Source organism: Ranitomeya variabilis, chromosome 3, assembly GCF_051348905.1.
Source record: "Ranitomeya variabilis isolate aRanVar5 chromosome 3, aRanVar5.hap1, whole genome shotgun sequence".
Taxonomy (NCBI): domain Eukaryota; kingdom Metazoa; phylum Chordata; class Amphibia; order Anura; family Dendrobatidae; genus Ranitomeya; species Ranitomeya variabilis.
In genome coordinates, this window is record NC_135234.1 from 724776688 (window position 1) to 724796726 (window position 20039).

The window sequence follows — 20039 nt, forward strand, 5'->3', positions numbered from 1 at the left end:
ATACAGAAGGGGGGTTAATATGAGCCATGCATACAGAAGAGGGGTTAATATGAGCCATGCATACAGAAGGGGGGTGAATATGAGCCATGCATACAGAAGGGGGGTTAATATGAGCCATGCATACAGAAGGGGGGTTAATATAAGCCATGCATACAGAAGGGGGGTTAATATGAGCCATGCATACAGAAGGGGGGTTAATATGAGCCATGCATACAGAAGGGGGGTTAATATGAGCCATGCATACAGAAGGGGGGTTAATATGAGCCATGCATACGGGGGGGGGGGGGTGAATATGAGCCATGCATAGGGGGCGGGGAATATGAGCCATGCATACAGTAGGGGGGTGAATATGAGCCATGCATACAGAAGGGGGGTTAATATGAGCCATGCATACAGAAGGGGGGTTAATATGAGCCATGCATACAGAAGGGGGGTTAATATGAGCCATGCATACAGAAGGGGGGTTAATATGAGCCATGCATACAGAAGGGGGGTGAATATGAGCCATGCATACAGAAGGGGGGTTAATATGAGCCATGCATACAGAAGGGGGGTTAATATGAGCCATGCATACAGAAGGGGGGTTAATATGAGCCATGCATACAGAAGGGGGGTTAATATGAGCCATGCATACGGGGGCGGGGAATATGAGCCATGCATAGGGGGCGGGGAATATGAGCCATGCATACAGTAGGGGGGTGAATATGAGCCATGCATACAGAAGGGGGGTTAATATGAGCCATGCATACAGAAGGGGGGTTAATATGAGCCATGCATACAGAAGGGGGGTTAATATGAGCCATGCATACAGAAGGGGGGTTAATATGAGCCATGCATACGGGGGGTGAATATGAGCCATGCATAGGGGGCGGGGAATATGAGCCATGCATACAGTAGGTGAATATGAGCCATGCATACAGGAGGGGGGGGGGGGGGTCAATATACAGTATGGAGAACTGTGTGTGGCCATAATACAGTATTGAGCATCATGTGTGGCCGTTATACAGGATGGAGCATCATGTGTGGCCGTTATATAGTATGGAGCATCATGTGTCGCCATTATACAGTATGGAGCATCATGTGTGGCCGTTATACAGTATGGAGCATCATGTGTGGCCAATGGCCATTATACAGCATGGAGCATCATGTCGGGCCATTATACAGTATGGAGCATCATGTGTGGCAATTATACAGTATTGAGCATCATGTGTGGCCATTATACAGTATTGAGCATCATGTGTGTTCATTATACAGTATGGGGCACTGTGTGGCCATATTTTTTGTTGTTTATAATTATTGTATATAAAACAGTGTGATCAGCAGTGCTAAATGGCTGTGGTTGGAACGTGGATATGGGTGTGACTAGTTGTGAAATGGGTGTGGTCAGAGGCGTGGCCTAAAATTTGCCGCGGCGCACTACGTGCGCCGCAATCTTTATACCTCCTTCCCTTCTTCAAAAGTTGGGAGGTATGGTACCACATTTTCCAGATCATGGCAAGTGCCACAAATCCCATAGGGAATTAATGACGCCAAACGCAGTGTTGCTGTAAGTGATCCGATACGCGGCACATGCAGAAAAACTGCCGGATCTGCTGCAAAAGGCGACTTTCACATCAGCGATTATTGCCAAAGTCACTGCCGATAGTGTCATACTCACCAAAGGGGGAGGCAGCGCTAAAAGTGCCTAGGGCAGCAGAAACTCTAAATACAGCCCTGGGTGTCACTGTGCATCGGTCAACTATACAACGCACTTTGCACAAGGAGAAGCTGTATGGGAGAGTCATGCGAAAGAAGCCGTTTCTGCAAGCACGCCACAAACAAAGTCGGCTGAGGTATGCAAAAGCACATTTGGAGAAGCCAATTTCTTTTTGGAAGAAGGTCCTGTGGACTGATGAAACCAAGATTGAGTTGTTTGGTCATACAAAAACGCGTTATGCATGGCGGCAAAAAAACACAGCATTCCAAGAAAAACACTTGCTACCCACAGTAAAATTTGGTGGAGGTTCCATCATGCTTTGGGGCTGTGTGGCCAATGCCGGCACCGGAAATCTTGTTAAAGTTGAGGGATGCATGGATTCCTCTCAGTATCAGCAGATTCTTGCCAATAATGTTCATGAATCAGTGACAAAGTTGAAGTTATGCAGGGGATGGATCGTTGAGCAAGACAATGATCCAAAACCCCGCTCCAAATCTACTCAGGCATTCATGCAGAGGAACAATTACACTGTTCTGGAATGGCCATCCCAGTCCCCAGACCTGAATATCATTGAACATCTGTGGGATCATTTGAAGAGGGCTGTCCATGCTCGGCGACCATCAAACTTAACTGAACTGGAATTGTTTTGTAAAGAGGAATGGTCAAAAATACCTTCATCCAGGAACTCATTAAAAGCTACAGGAAGCGACTAGAGGCCGTTATTTTTGCAAAAGGAGGATCTACTAAATATTAATGTCACTTTTCTGGTGAGGAGCCCATACTTATGCACCTGTCAAATTTTGTTTGAATGCAAATTGCACATTTTCTGTTAGTACAATAAACCTCATTTCAAGGCAGAAACATTACTGTGTCCAACAGTTATTAGATATATGAAACTGAAATAGCTGTTGCAAAAACAAAACAACAATTTTTATAAAACATTAAGCTTAAGATTAATAGGGGTGCCCAAACTTTTTCATATAACTGTAGATGCACATTCATAGTATAATGCACCCCATAGTCATCCAAAAAGTATAATGCACCTCCATAGCATATTGCACTCCCAGAGTCGTCCATAAAGTATAATCATGGCTGGTTTTAGGCAAAGTGGGGCTCTGGGCAAACGTTTAACCCCTTTACCCCCAAGGGTGGTTTGCACGTTAATGCCCGGGCCAATTTTTACAATTCTGACCACTGTCCCTTTATGATGTTATAACTCTGGAACGCTTCCACGGATCCCAGTGATTCTGACAGTGTTTTCTCGTGACATATTGTACTTCATGATAGTGGTAAAATTCGTTTGATATTAGTTGCATTTATTTGAGGAAAAAAACGGAAATTTGGCGAAAATTTTGAAAATTTCGCAATTTTCCAAATTTGAATTTTCATACCCTTAAATCAGAGATATGTTACACAAAATACTTAATAAGTAACATTTCCCACAGGTCTACTTTACATCACAATTTTGGAACCAATTTTTTTTTTTGTTAGGGAGTTAAAGGGTTAAAAGTTGACCAGCGAGTTCTCATTTTTACAACATAATTTATTTTTTTAGGGACATCACATTTGAAGTCACTTTGAGGGGTCTATATGATAGAAAATACCAAAAAGTGACACCATTCTAAAAATTGCACCCCTCAAGGTACTCACAACCACATATAAGAAGTTTATTAACCCTTCAGGTGCTTCACAGAAATTTTTGCAATGTTTTAAAAAAAAATGAACATTTAACTTTTTTCCCCCAAAAAATTACTTCAGATCCAATTTGTTTTATTTTGCTAAGGGTAATAGGGCAAATTGGACCCCAAAAGTTGTTGCACAATTTGTCCCGAGTACCCGGATACCCCATATGTGGGGGTAAACCACTGTTTGGGCGCATGGCAGAGCTCGGAAGGGAAGGAGCGCCATCTGACTTTTCAATGCAACATTGGCTGGAATGGAGATGGGACGCCATGTTGCGTTTGGAGAGCCACTGATGTGCCTAAACATTGAAACCCCCCACAAGTGACACCATTTTGGAAAGTAGACCCCTAAGAATCTTATCTAGATGTGTTGCGAGAGCTTTGAACCCCCAAGTATTTCACTACAGTTTATAACGCAGAGCCGTGAAAATAAAAATTCTTTTTTTTCCCCCACAAAAATTATATTTTAGCCCCCAGTTTTGTATTTTCCCAAGGGTAACAGGAGAAATTGGACACCAAATGTTGTTGTGCAATTTGTCCTGAGTACGCAGATACCCCATATGTGGGGGGGAACCACCGTTTGGGCGCATGGCAGAGCTCGGAAGGGAAGGAGCGCCATTTGGAATGCAGACTTAGATGGATTAGTCTGCAGGCGTCACGTTGCATTTGCAGAGCCCCTGTTGTACCTAAGCAGTAGAAACCCCCACAACTGACCCAATATTGGAACCTAGACCCCCCAAGGAACTTATCTAGATGTGTTGTGAGAACTTTGAACCCCCAAGTATTTCACTACAGTTTATAACGCAGAGCAGTGAAAATAAAAAATAATTTTTGTCCCACAAAAATGTTTTTTTAGCCCCCAAATTTTTATTTTCCCAAGGGTAACAAGAGAAATTGGACCCCAAAAGTTGTTGTCCAATTTGTCCTGAGTACGCTGATACCCCATATGTTAGGGTAAACCCCTGTTTGGGCGCACAGGAGAGCTCGGAAGGCAAGGAGCATTGTTTTACTTTTTCAACGCAGAATTGGCTGGAATTGAAATCGTACGCTATGTCCCGTTTGGAGAGCCCCTGATGTGCCTAAACAGTGGAAACCCCCAATTCTAACTGAAGCCCTAATCCCAACACACCCCTAACCCTAATCCCAACCATAACCCTAACCACACCCCTAACCCTGACACACCTCTAACCCTAATCCCAACCGTAAATGTAATCCAAACCCTAGCCCTAACCCTAGCCCTAACCCTAATGGGAAAATGGAAATAAATACATTTTTTAATTTTTTATTATTCCCAAACTAAGGGGGTGATGAAGAGAGGTTTGATTTACTTTTATAGCGGGTTTTTTAGCGTATTTTTAGGATTGGCAGCCGTCACACACTAAAAGACGCTTTTTATTACAAAAAATATTTTTTTGCGTTACCACATTTTGAGAGCTAGAATTTTTCCATATTTTGGTCCACAGAGTCATGTGAGGTCTTGTTTTTTGCGGGACGAGTTGACATTTTTATTGGTAACATTTTCGGGCACATGACATTTTTAGATTGCTTTTTATTCTGATTTTTATGAGGCAGTATGACCAAAAACCAGCTATTCTATTCATGAATTTCTTTTTTACGGTATCCACTGAAGGGGTTAACTAGCGGGACAGATTTATAGGTCGGGTCGTTATGGACATGGCGATACTAAATAGGTGTACTTTTATTGTCTTTTTTTATTTAGATGAAGGAATATATTTATGGGAACAATATATTTTTTTCTTTATTTAGGAATTTTTTTATTTTTACACATGTGAATTTTTTTTTTTTTACTTTATAACATCAGGCATCATGTTATAGTGACAGATCGCTGATCTGACACTTTGCTGTGCACTGTGTCTGATCAGCGATCTGACGTGCAATGCTGCAGGCTTACCAGCGCCTGCTCTGAGCAGACGCTTGGTAAGTCACCTCCCTGCAGGACCCGGATGAAGGACCCGGATCCGGGCCTGCAGGGAAGAGGAGGTAAGAGACCCTCAGAGCAACGCGATCACATCGCCTTACTCCGAGGGTCTCAGGGAAGCACGCAGGGAGCCCCCTCCCTGCGAGATCTTTCCCTATACCGCCGGAACACTGCGATCATATTTGATCGCAGTGTGCCGGGGGGTTAGTGTGCCGGGGGTTAATGTGCCAGGGGCGGTCCGTGACCACTCCTGGCACATAGTGCCAGAAAACGTTTGACCTCTGTCATTGTAAACAAAGGATATATAACAAAATATTGAGATGAACTTTTGAAAAATGACTTATTTTCCACCATAATTTGCAAAATAAATCTTTCCAAATCAGACAAGGTGATTTTCTGGATTTGTTTTCTCACTTTGACTCTCATAGTTGTGGTCTACCTATGATGTCAATTTCAGGCCTCTCATCTTTTTAAGACAATGAGAAAAATATCCGGCACTCCAAATAAATTATAAAATTTTATTCAACACAAATCCAGTTTAAACGTAACGTTTCGGTCAATCCTGACCTTCATCAGACTAGAACATAAAAGACAGATATAACACGATATTACATAAATATCAATCCATACTACAATCAAGAAATTTAGAGAAAATACAAAATAAGGAAGAAAAAATCAGTATAAACTGTTGTACATGATTTATCCAATATTATCGATCAAACACCATCCACATGATGGTAAAATTATAGATTTAACATTAGTATACAGTTCACAGAAGTGCTTTTCTCCATAGACATATACATATTGGATGTGGCCACACAGCTCTCCATTAAATCAAAACAATCAAAAATATAAAAAGACAAAATAAACGCAGCAGCGTACAGCCCCTTATGGAAACGAACAAATCAGTTTGCTTACCGCTGTATGCAATAACAGTACGGACCACCTTTAATATAAATACACGTGACTCCGGCAGGAGTTCTATAAGGCAAGTGAAAAATGATCACAGTCAGTGAAAACAAAGTGAAAAGAAAATAATGTGAAAAGAAAATAATGATAGAAATGAATACGGTGCCGCCCTGTACCAACATGACTATAGTCCAGCTTAATCTAAACAGAGAAAGGGGCTTATCGCAAATGTGTCCGGTGATCAGGAGATAGTGAACCGCCGTCCGCGGCAAACAGAAAGTCTGCATACATTCACCTATGCGTCCCCGCATTAAGTAGCCCAAAACCCGGAGGTGACGTCTAGTGAAAAGCGGCTGAACCGCAAGGTGGAACGCATAGATCGAGACGTCCCAACCGGAAATACCTCACCGCTAGTGCAGGGAAAGTCCATCCTCCTATGGGAGACGAAGTGTCAAGAACGTGAGTAAGCGGTGAATATCTTAACATCGTGCGGTAATTCCCAAATCCAGTGCCACGAAGAAATCAACGCTGGAGCATGTGGACTAGGTAAGTATAGAGTAAAATTAGAAAATCAGATGGCAGCCTGGAAGAAGCAAAGAAAGTTTGAATAAACAGTATATAAATACTATTCGTGCCACAGTCTCTCTTAACTCCATTTAAAATAATAAAGTTATAATAAAAAGGAAAAAGAAACAAAAGATTTCCCATCCACAGACAGGTTTGGACATTCCTATTCAAGGATTCTTTACGTGTAATTCAAAAGAGGTGGTATATGCCATAAAATGTCCCTGCGGGAAGATGTATGTGGGGGAGACTACCCAAACTATTAAAGAACGCATCTCACATCACAAGTCTGATATTCGGTGTGGGAAATACCATCTTCCAATTCCTAATCATTTCCGTGAAGCAGGGCATTCGATAGCCCAATTACGATTTTTGGTACTGGAACAAGTATCTTTAAATAGGAGAGGAGGGAACTTGCATAAGAAATTATTGCGGAGGGAGGCTTTTTGGATTTATTTTTTGCAGAGTCTGGAACCCAAGGGCTTGAATAGGGATTACAATCTCTCTAGCCTTTTCTGAAGTTAATTTATAAGGCTATATATTAATATGGGTCCCCTTTTTTAGGGACATTAGAAAGGATAAGGACGGCTTGGGTAATCTGACCGGGTGACTTGTGATGTGGCTTTCTTTTTCTTTTGTTCCTTTTTTTCTTTTGTTTCTTTTTCCTTTTTATTATAACTTTATTATTTTAAATGGAGTTAAGAGAGACTGTGGCACGAATAGTATTTATATACTGTTTATTCAAACTTTCTTTGCTTCTTCCAGGCTGCCATCTGATTTTCTAATTTTACTCTATACTTACCTAGTCCACATGCTCCAGCGTTGATTTCTTCGTGGCACTGGATTTGGGAATTACCGCACGATGTTAAGATATTCACCGCTTACTCACGTTCTTGACACTTCGTCTCCCATAGGAGGATGGACTTTCCCTGCACTAGCGGTGAGGTCTTTCCGGTTGGGACGTCTCGATCTATGCGTTCCACCTTGCGGTTCAGCCGCTTTTCACTAGACGTCACCTCCGGGTTTTGGGCTACTTAATGCGGGGACGCATAGGTGAATGTATGCAGACTTTCTGTTTGCCGCGGACGGCGGTTCACTATCTCCTGATCACCGGACACATTTGCGATAAGCCCCTTTCTCTGTTTAGATTAAGCTGGACTATAGTCATGTTGGTACAGGGCGGCACCGTATTCATTTCTATCATTATTTTCTTTTCATATTATTTTCTTTTCACTTTGTTTTCACTGACTGTGATCATTTTTCACTTGCCTTATAGAACTCCTGCCGGAGTCACGTGTATTTATATTAAAGGTGGTCCGTACTGTTATTGCATACAGCGGTAAGCAAACTGATTTGTTCGTTTCCATAAGGGGCTGTACGCTGCTGCGTTTATTTTGTCTTTTTATGTTTTTGATTGTTTTGATTTAATGGAGAGCTGTGTGGCCACATCCAATATGTATATGTCTATGGAGAAAAGCACTTCTGTGAACAGTATACTAATGTTAAATCTATAATTTTACCATCATGTGGATGGTGTTTGATCGATAATATTGGATAAATCATGTACAACAGTTTATACTGATTTTTTCTTCCTTATTTTGTATTTTCTCTAAATTTCTTGATTGTAGTATGGATTGATATTTATGTAATATCGTGTTATATCTGTCTTTTATGTTCTAGTCTGATGAAGGTCAGGATTGACCGAAACGTTACGTTTAAACTGGATTTGTGTTGAATAAAATTTTATAATTTATTTGGAGTGCCGGATATTTTTCTCATTGTCTGGACAAAGGGGTGGCATCCCTCCTCTGAGCACCCTATTATCTGCAATTAGGAGTGACGTGATAAAATATTTTTTCTCATCTTTTTAAGTGGGAGAACTTGCACAATTGGTGACTGACTAAATACTTTTCCCCACTGTATCTCACACAATTTTAGCACTTTTCCTCCCATCTGTCAATGTCCACCTTTTTATATTATAGTCAGCAAATAAGTAATGAAATAGAGAGAAGATATACAGGGAGGAAGAAGGGGGAAACGTGGAGAGGAACAGGTCCACCCCTGGACTATTGTCAGTCAGCTTCCTCTGACTAGAATTGATGAAATGTTTGTCACGAAACACTAGGACCTATGTTTTCTTTCCAAACTCTAGACAGCCCCACCAACAAAGCAAAACCTACAAAGTCCTAACGTCAATCTATGAATGATTTAAAAAGCTGGCGTCACGTAAGCACTAGGAGAAATAGCAATTTTATTCTCCTGTCAAATACTGGACAGCTCCGCTGTCAATCTCAGAATAATTCTGGGCAAAATGTTCAATTTTGTTAAAAATATTATGAACTCCAAACAAAATTATGAATGCCAAACAAAATTATACATTTGGGGCAGAAGTGGAGCATAACTCTCGACCTGGAAGACAGAAGTCACAGACTAAGCATCTGCTGCTCAAAATTAGACATCAGAAGGATTTATAGCAATGGGGTGGTCTAAATACTCTTGGAGGAAAATTTCCTTTTGCGTAAAGTTATTCTTTACACGGTTTTGAGATACATACAGCTTGTGTATCTGAGGACACGTAATGCTTCTAGGATATGAAGTCCTTAAAAGGGGACACTGTCAGCAGAGAATGACTGTTCAAACCAAGTACAGGCGCTCGGTGCACAGAGGCGGGGTCAATCATTTAAGTGCAGCTTCCTACCTACCTGATTTTCCTCCATCTGCACCCTTCTTTGACTCCAATAAGCCAGAGCTGTCATTCAAAGAAGAGGGAGGAGAAGATATAGGGAAAACAAGTAGGTGGTAAGGTGCACTTAAATGTTTGACCCCGCCACGATGCACTGAGCGCCTGTACTTTGCTTGAACAGTCATTCTGTGCTCACAGAGTCCCTTTAAGACCAACCATATTAATGAAGATGAATTCTACTGTATGGCATCCATCACAGTTATCTATTTATGGAGGTTTGAGTCTTCGTGATTGGAAACCACTCTAAAGCAGTGGTTTCCAACCAAGAGCTCTCCAGCTGATGGAGAACTACAACTCCCACCGTGCATGCCAGAACTGCCACAGTTAACAGCTGGTGATGCATGAGTTGGAGACCGCTGCCCCGAAGTGAAGAGGTGCTATACATAACACGGCCATTTGCTTCAGACTGCATTTATATTTACTAATTAACTCAGAGATGCACTTGGAGACTACAAGTGAAAAACTTCTAAAAATGCAACTAGTGCCACAAAGATCAAAGGAATGGTGGAATGCAGTCAATAAAAAGAAAGATAAGCCAACACTTAAATTCCAAGACCAGCATGTAATGCACATGACAAGATCTAGTAGGTGCAGACCAGCTTAGCATGAAAACATCCCGTCCATTCTGGATTCCTCTTGAAGACGGTGTCGAGACCTCAGACTTTAAATACCCCGGAATGCTCTTGGATTAGGTTAGGAGGGAGACTGCTTTATCTTTGGAAGAGAATTTGTACAATCTCTTCAATATATTTAAGTATCCTCCACATGCCATCACTGCAGTGAATTTAGCCGAGAGTGACACTTTCCACTGGAAACCGTCACCCTACAACCGGATTTGCTGTCCGATCTCTTTCAGAATATGTGGTGTCCCATTCATTTCCATCTAAATGTATTTTGCGCAGGTCAATTATTCTACCCAACACAACAACCTAATCATTATTTGACTATTTTTGAGTCCATCTGATTATTGACGCACAGGATTCACTTAAAAAAAAAAATGGCTGCTTTCTTCCAAAAATGTCCTCAGGTTGTATATTATATTGCAGCTCCACTCCCTTGAAGTTCATTACTGCACACAGGATAAAGGACCGGCCATGCTGCCTAATATCAGACGAGTTGACATCATGGTCAGAATACAAGGAACAAGGCAAAGAGGAAGACCATCACCCCGATGGCTTGATACCATGAAGATAACGCCAGAGAAGACTCTGGTAGACCTATCTAGGCTTGCAAAAGATCGTTCTTCCTACAGATTGTTCATCCATCAAGTCACCATGGATTAAGATCGAGCTGAAGGCCGTTAAATAATAAAAGTCGCCATACTATTAGATCATCAACTTCCACAAAGCTTTAGCTACAAGTTTGGCACATAACAATCAGTAAGTGACCGGCTTACCCCATGACAGGGCACTAATCATTCTCTGAATATAATTATGCAATTATTGAAGAAATGCCTGAAGCGTACCTGATCACAGCCAACTTTCACCAGGTCTTGCAGCATTTGTCTATTCACCTCTACCGCTGCAAGGTTTCCAGATTCATTGGCGAAGGGTAGAAGAGAGTAGCGGATCTCTCGTAGAGCCTTCTGGTAGGGTGCAAACTTGGCCGGCTGTCGGAGCTGCTGCTGCTGCTGTTGTCTTCCTGCATCTTTGCCAGGAATAACTTTGGCGTCCATTAGGCCATCATTGGCAGGTCCAATAGATAAACCCTGAGCCAGTGGTTTGGATGGCTGTTTTAATCCCTCACGGATTTCCTGCAGTCTCTGCCTGCTGTTTCCAGAATATGTGGTGGTGGGGAAAGTTTTTGGTCTCATGGTGAATCCAGTTTAGAGTATTCAGCAGGCAGTTGTTTTATAATCTTGGATTACCATTGGGTTTCCTTGTTTTATGGTGCAACCACTCACGAGCAGTGACGAGATCCACATTCTCAACCTGAAACAGAAGATACAGAAATGAACAGGTCTTACAGGTTTGCAAGCAGGCGGAAAAATCTTGGGTGGACAATCTTACTAGTAGCGCTCGAATTGGCACCTGCAATCTTATACAGCGGATAAAGATGGTGGCCCGAGACCAGCGCAGTAGAAAACTCAATAGGGCAGCTTGGAATAGACGAAGAACAGGGCAGGATGAGGACACGAGTAATGAATGTCAGCTTGTTGCCAGGCACAAAGCAGTGCAAAATATAGGAACTCTCCACCGACAATGACAACTTCTCATTGTTTTTCATGAACAGGAGAGCGGTTGTCACACCGAGAAGCTCAATTAGATATGCAGCCAGAGGAATGTACAAGGATTCCCATACATGCCTTCAGGAATAGGAAAGAGCAAGTAAAGCCAAGTCTGTGTATTCCTGTCCGCTTAATAACATACCTGAAATATCTCGTGTGTTTATACTAAACTAAACCTTCCAAGCATGCAGCCGCTTTAACCTTTACAGAAAGCAGACGTAGCTCGGGACAGTGTTAGTGTCTCCATCTTGGAGCTTTCAAATAAAGGTATGTTCACACAGTGCATTTTTGCAACCCCCCCATTAAATAAAAAAAGTGTTGGCAGGAAGAACGTTGAATGCGTTAGTCATATTTTTGATGAGTTTTTTTAATGCAATAAATTGAATGACTAAAAAGCGCAACAAAAATGTTAAATGTTAAAAAAAACACACCATATGATTGAGATTTTAGGAATCCTAGTTATTTTGCTGCTATTGTAAAATGCTCTATTTTTTTCCCGTGAACTAAGTGTGAACAACCCCTAAGTTGGCTTTTTGAACGGCCAGAAAAATAAGACGATTTTTCACCTGTATGGCATCCATTTTTATACATCATCAGTTGTTAAAATTTACGGGAACATATATATTAATAATGACAATGTATCTGTAAAAATCAAATGCTATACAGATGATATGCATGGGGTCCAATTTTGTTTTGCGCTACCATAGACTTAGAAGAACGTCTCATCCAAAATACAGATAGCGCACGCTGCCAGTTCTTACACCCATACAGTCCGTGTGAAAATATTGAGATCTGAAAAGCCCGATTGCATAACAGTGGTCCAAGTGCTGGAAATAAGGTTGTGTGAATATAGCCATGCAGAGATGATGTGTCAGTGGTGGCGGACATGGTCCAAGAAGGGACACCATTTTAACATGAAATAAGGAATATCAATTCTAAGAACATTTATTCTGTTGACAAAGTCTCATCACAATCGTAAGAATAGTTGGAATCCTTGAGAATATCAAGAGGGAAGCATGGGATTGCATGGGGTTTACCACCACAAAAAGTCACTTTCGAAACATAATGCAATTGTACAGTACTCTTATTCCCCTCTATTACCTAGGATGTTATGAGCTGGTGACCTTGGAGCCGCATGAAACTTTCTCTGGAGTCGGTGGAACCTGTACTGACCGCAAATCCTGAACTAACACCGCAACTTGAAGTAGCCGTGGGGTGTGCCTAACATACCCTAGACACCTCGATACAACCGGAGGACTAAATACACCTATAGATGGAAATAGGAATGCTACCTTGCCTCAAAGCAGACCCCCAAAGGATAGGCAGCCCCCCACGAATATTGACTGTGAGTAGGAGAAGAAAAGACACACGCAGGTAGAAAACAGGATTTAGCAAAAGAGGCCACTCTAGCTAAATAGGAAAGGATAGGACAGATTACTAGGCGGTCAGTATTAAAACCCTTCCAAAAATACCCACAGCAGATAATACAAAAAGTTCCAAAATCTAACTAAAGACATGGAATGTATATCTGCCACTCCAGAGAATCCAACAAGACTGAGAAAATACTGACACAATCTAAGCTGGACAAGAAAACACAAAGAATAGCACTGAATTGTGAAGCACACAACATGTGTGCCACAGGGGAAAAAAACCCAGACACTTATCTTTGCTGATTTGGCAGAAAGGCAGGAGGAACCAGGCAGAGGTCCTACACCTCCCAACAACAATTGACAACTGGCAAGGACTAATGAATCCTGCACGCCTAAATACCCCAGTCAGAACTGCAATCAGCAGATACACCTGACCAGGACTGCAACTCAGGGGCAACTGCATTACCACCTACAACCACCGGAGGGAGCCCAAAAGCAGAATTCACAACAGTACCCCCCCTTGAGGAGGGGTCACCGAACCCTCACCAGAGCCCCCAGGCCGATCAGGACGAGCCAGATGAAAAGCATGAACCAAATCAGCAGCATGGACATCAGAAGCAAAAACCCAAGAATTATCCTTCTGGCCATAACCCTTCCATTTGACAAAGTACTGAAGCCTCCGCCTCGAAAAACGAGAATCCAAAATCTTCTCAACCACATACTCCAACTCCCCATCAACCAAAACAGGGGCCGGAGGATCAACAGAGGGAACAACGGGCACCACATATTTCCGCAATAAAGATCTATGGAAGACATTATGGATAGCAAAAGAGGCCGGAAGCGCCAATCGAAAAGACATTTAATTAATAATTAAAAGATTAATAATCTCAGAAATCCTATAAGGACCAATAAACCGAGGCTTAAACTTAGGGGAAGAGACCTTCATAGGAACATGACGGGAAGACAACCAAACCAAATCCCCAACCCGAAGCCGGGAACCAACACACCGACGACGGTTAGCAAAACGTTGAGCCTCCTCCTGAGACAACACCAAATTGTCCACCACATGAGCCCAAATCTGCTGCAACCTGTCAACCACAGAATCCACACCAGGACAGTCAGAAGGCTCAACCTGCCCAGAAGAAAAACGAGGATGAAAACCAAAATTACAAAAAAAAGGCGAAACCAAAGTAGCCGAACTAGCCCAATTATTAAGGGCAAACTCGGCCAATGGCAAAAAGGCCACCCAATCATCCTGATCGGCAGACACAAAGCATCTCAAATAAGTCTCCAAAGTCTGATTAGTTCGCTCGGTCTGGCCATTTGTCTGAGGATGAAATGCAGAAGAAAAAGACAAATCAATGCCCAGCCTAGCACAAAAGGCCCGCCAAAACCTAGAAACAAACTGGGAACCTCTGTCGGACACAATATTCTCCGGAATACCATGCAAACGAACCACATGCTGAAAAAACAACGGAACCAAATCAGAAGAGGAAGGCAATTTAGGCAAAGGCACCAAATGAACCATCTTAGAAAACCGGTCACAAACAACCCAGATAACCGACATCCTCTGGGAAACCGGAAGATCAGAAATAAAATCCATAGAAATATGCGTCCAGGGCCTCTCAGGGACCGGCAATGGCAAAAGTAACCCACTAGCACGGGAACAACAAGGCTTGGCCCGCGCACAAGTCCCACAGGACTGCACAAAAGAACGCACATCACGTGACAACGAAGGCCACCAAAAGGACCTACCAACCAAATCTCTGGTACCAAAAATACCAGGATGACCAGCCAACACAGAACAGGGAACCTCAGAAATCACTCTACTAGTCCATCTTTCAGGAACAAACAATTTCCCCACAGGACAGCGGTCAGGTCTATCAGCCTGAAATTCCTGAAGAACCCGCCGTAAATCAGGGCAAATGGCAGAAAGGACCACCCCTTCTTTCAGAATGCCGACCGGTTCAAGGGCCTCAGGAGAATCAGGCAAAAAACTCCTAGAAAGGGCATCAGCCTTAATATTCTTAGAACCCGGAAGGTACGAAACCACGAAATCAAAACGGGAAAAAAACAAGGACCATCGAGCCTGTCTAGGACTCAGCCGTTTGGCAGACTCGAGGTAAATCAAATTCTTATGATCGGTCACGACCACAATACGGTGCTTAGCTCCCTCAAGCCAATGTCGCCACTCCTCAAACGCCCACTTCATAGCCAACAACTCCCGATTGCCGACATCATAATTGCGTTCAGCAGGCGAAAACTTGCGGGAGAAGTAGGCACACGGTTTCATCAAAGAACCAACAGAATCCCTCTGAGACAAAACGGCCCCTGCCCCAATCTCAGAAGCATCAATCTCAACCTGAAACGGAAGAGAAACATCTGGTTGGCGCAACACCGGAGCAGAAGTAAATCAGCGTTTAAGCTCCTGAAAGGCAGAGACAGCCGCAGAGGACCAATTCGCCACATCAGCGCCTTTTTTCGTCAAATCAGTCAAGGGTTTAACCACGCTGGAGAAGTTAGCAATGAAACGGCGATAAAAATTTGCAAAACCCAAAAATTTCTGAAGGCTCTTCACGGATGTGGGTTGAATTCAATCATGAATGGCCTGAACCTTAACCGGATCCATCTCCATAGATGAGGGAGAAAAAATAAAGCCCAAAAAAGAAACCTTCTGCACCCCAAAGAGACACTTAGACCCCTTCACAAACAAAGCATTGTCACGAAGGATCTGAAATACCATCCTGACCTGTTCCACATGAGACTTCCAATCATCGGAAAAAATCAAAATATCGTCCAAATATACAATCAAGAATTTATCAATATAAGTCCGGAAGATATCATGCATGAAGGATTGAAAAACAGATGGAGCGTTAGTGAGCCCGAATGGCATCACAAGGTATTCAAAATGGCCTTCGGGCATATTAAACGCAGTTTTCCATTCATCACCCTGTTTAATACGAACAAGATTATATGCCCCCCGAAGGTCAATCTTCGTAAACCAACTAGCCCCCTTAATCCTAGCAAACAAATCGGAAAGCAAAGGTAAAGGGTATTGAAACTTGACCGTGATCTTATTCAAGAGGCGATAATCAATACAAGGTCTCAAGGAGCCATCCTTCTTAGCAACAAAAAAAAAAACCTGCTCCCAACGGTGAAGAAGATGGCCGAATATGCCCTTTCTCCAAAGACTCCTTAACATAACTCCGCATGGCGGTATGTTCAGGCACAGACAGTATGAAAAGTCGACCCTTAGGAAACTTACTGCCTGCAATCAAGTCAATCGCACAATCACAGTCCCTGTGCGGTGGAAGGGAACTGGACTTGGGCTCATCGAATACATCCTGAAAATCAGACAAAAACTCAGGAATTTCAGAAGAGGAAGAAGAGGAGATTGACATCAAAGGAACATCATTATGAACCCCCTGACAACCCCAACTAGTCACAGACATAGATTTCCAATCCAACACAGGATTATGTACCTGCAACCACGGGAAACCCAGCACGATAACATCATGCAAATTATGCAACACCAGAAATCGACAATCTTTCTGATGGGCTGACGCCATGTGCATGGTCACCTGTGTCCAAAACTGAGGCTTATTTTTAGCCAAAGGTGTAGCATCAATCCCCCTTAAAGGAATAGGGTTCTGCAAAGGCTGCAAGGGAAAACCACAACGCCTGGCAAACTCAAAATCCATTAAGTTCAAGGCGGCGCCTGAATCCACAAACGCCATGACAGAAAATGATGACAATGAGCAGATCAAGGACACCGATAACAGAAATTTAGGTTGTACAGTACGGATGGTAAATGAACTAGCGATCCTCTTTGTCCGCTTAGGGCAGACTGAAATGACATGAGAAGCGTCGCCACAATAATAACACAACCTATTCTGACGTCTGAATCCTTGTCGTTCCGTTCTAGACAAAATCCTATCACACTGTATTGGCTCAGAACTTTGCTCTAAAGGACAACGCCATAGCGCGCACAGTTCTACGCTCCCGCAAACGCCGATCAATCTGAATGGCCAGAGACATAGAATCACTCAGACCGGAAGGCGTGGGAAACCCCACCATAACATCTTTAACGGATTCAGAAAGACCCTTTCTGAAAATTGCCGCCAAAGCATCATCATTCCATTTAGTCAACACAGACCATTTTCTAAATTTCTGACAAAACAATTCTGCCATCTCTTGACCCTGAGACAGGGCCAACAAGGTTTTCTCCGCTTGATCCACAGAATTAGGTTCATCATATAATAATCCTAAAGCCTGAAAAAAGGAATCTACATTAAGCAAGGCCGGATTCCCAGATTCCAGGGAAAATGCCCAATCCTGTGGATCGCCACGCAGCAGGGAGATGACAATTTTAACCCGCTGAATGGAATCACCGGAGGATCGCGGTCTCAGAGCAAAAAACAGTTTACAATTATTTTTAAACCCCAAAAATTTGGACCTATCACCAAAAAACAAATCAGGAGTAGGAATCTTCGGCTCTAAAGCAGGAGTCTGAACAATATAATCAGAAATACCCTGTACCCTAGCAGCAAGCTGGTCTACACGAGAAGCTAATTCCTGAACATCCATGCTGGCACAAGACTCCTCAGCCACCCATAAACAAAGAGGGAAAAAAAGACAAAACAGACTGCAGAAAAAAAAATGGCTCAACACCTTTCTTCCCTTCTTCTGAGATGCATTTAACTCATTATGGGCCAGTTGTACTGTTATGATCTGGTGACCTTGGAGCCGCATGAAACTTTCTCTGGAGTCGGTGGAACCTGTACTGACCGCAAATCCTGAACTAACACCGCAACTTGAAGTAGCCGTGGGGTGTGCCTAACATACCCTAGACACCTCGATACAACCGGAGGACTAAATACCCCTATAGATGGAAATAGGAATGCTACCTTGCCTCAGAGCAGACCCCCAAAGGATAGGCAGCCCCCCACGAATAATGACTGTGTAGGAGAAGAATAGACACACGCAGGTAGAAAACAGGATTTAGCAAAAGAGGCCACTCTAGCTAAATAGGAAAGGATAGGACAGATTACTAGGCGGTCAGTATTAAAACCCTTCCAAAAATATCCACAGCAGATAATACAAAAAGTTCCAAAATCTAACTAAAGACATGGAATGTATATCTGCCACTCCAGAGAATCCAACAAGACTGAGAAAATACTGCCACAATCTAAGCTGGACAAGAAAACACAAAGAATAGCACTGAATTGTGAAGCACACAAGATGTGTGCCACAGGGGAAAAAAATCCCAGACACTTATCTTTGCTGATTTGGCAGAAAGGCAGGAGGAACCAGGCAGAGGTCCTACACCTCCCAACAACAATTGACAACTGGCAAGGACTAATGAATCCTGCACGCCTAAATACCCCAGTCAGAACTGCAATCAGCAGATACACCTGACCAGGACTGCAACTCAGGGGCAACTGCATTACCACCTACAACCACCGGAGGGAGCCCAAAAGCCGAATTCACAACACTAGGCCTGGTAGCCACTAAAACCTCTGAGCTTCATACAAGAGAGCACCAAAATACAGTAGGTTTGTCCATTGACACAGTCTATTTGACTAACCTTAACGAAGACTGAAAAGACAATTTTGGTGTGAATGACCTATGTACAATATTGGGGTCTCCTTGATCTCTCATGACAGATGACAGAGGAGAACAGAATCTCACATTTGGACTTTACATCCTCAAACTGTTTGTTTGCAGGGGAGATAAACTGTCATGTCTGACAGCTGCTTAATCTCTTCTCACCATTAAAGGTGTTCTCGGGGAATAAAAAAGTATGGTAAATACATAAATAAAAGGACATTATAATTAAATTCCTAAATTTCTTTACTTAGCAAGTCACACTCAATGTTCTAATCACTGTAGAACATTACCATGTCCGCCATCTTGTTACACTGACAGAAACCTGTACTTGAATGGTAATAGGACAGGAGCCTGTGCAGTAGGAAGCTCCACTGCTGTGATCTGGAGATAGCATGACGATACGTGGTATATACTGCTTAGCATTTGGAAACACAGGGTGGACAGCAGTCTTAGCAGCTAACAGCCTCTTCTTACCTCAGCACCCCTGGCATATCGAATATTAGATCATATAAACAGGATGGATAGCAGTGTGAGCAGCCTCTTCTTACCTCAGCATTCTGGTATCTCCAGTATTATATCAGATGGACAAGGTGGACAGCAGTGTGACTGGCCTCTTACCTCAGCACCCCTAGTATCTCTAGTATTAGATCAGATACACAGGGTGGACAGCAGTGTGACTGGCCTCTTACCTCAGCACCCCTAGTATCTCTAGTATTAGATCAGATACACAGGGTGGACAGCAGTGTGTGCAGCCTCTTCTTACCGCAGTACTCCTGGTATCTCCAGTATTAGATCAGATAGACAGAGTGGACAGCACTCCTGGGGTCTCCAGTATTAGATCAGATAGACAGGGTGGACAGCAATGTGAGCAGCCTCTTCTTACCTCAGCACTCCTGGTATACTGGTATATCCAGTATTAGATCAGAAAGACAGGGTGGACCGCAGTGTGAGCAGCCTCTTCATACCTCAGCACTCCTGGTATACTGGTATATCCAGTATTAGATCAGAAAGACAGGGTGGACCGCAGTGTGAGCAGCCTCTTCTTACCTCAGCACTCCTGGTATACTGGTATATCCAGTATTAGATCAGAAAGACAGGGTGGATCGCAGTGTGAGCAGCCTCTTCTTACCTCAGCTCTCCTGGTATCTCCAGTATTAGATCAGATAGACAGAACGGTCACCAGTGTGAGCAGCCTCTTCTTCCCTCAGCACTCCTGGTATCTCCAGTATTAGATCAGATAGACAGGGTGGACAGCACTCCTTGTGTCTCCAGTATTAGATCAGATAGACAGGGTGGACA

General features: G+C 42.9%; 1 protein-coding gene across 2 annotated transcripts in view; it reads right to left on the bottom strand.

Annotated features, from left to right (window-relative positions):
- Positions 1-20039, bottom strand: part of LATS2 (large tumor suppressor kinase 2) — a 74180-nt gene that overhangs the window by 43892 nt on the left and 10249 nt on the right. For both annotated transcript variants that reach the window (XM_077298374.1, XM_077298375.1), the window contains exon 2: positions 10999-11464. In XM_077298374.1, the coding sequence (XP_077154489.1) occupies positions 10999-11346 (348 nt within the window). In that variant the 5' untranslated portion in view covers positions 11347-11464. The remainder of the gene's footprint in view (positions 1-10998; positions 11465-20039) is intronic.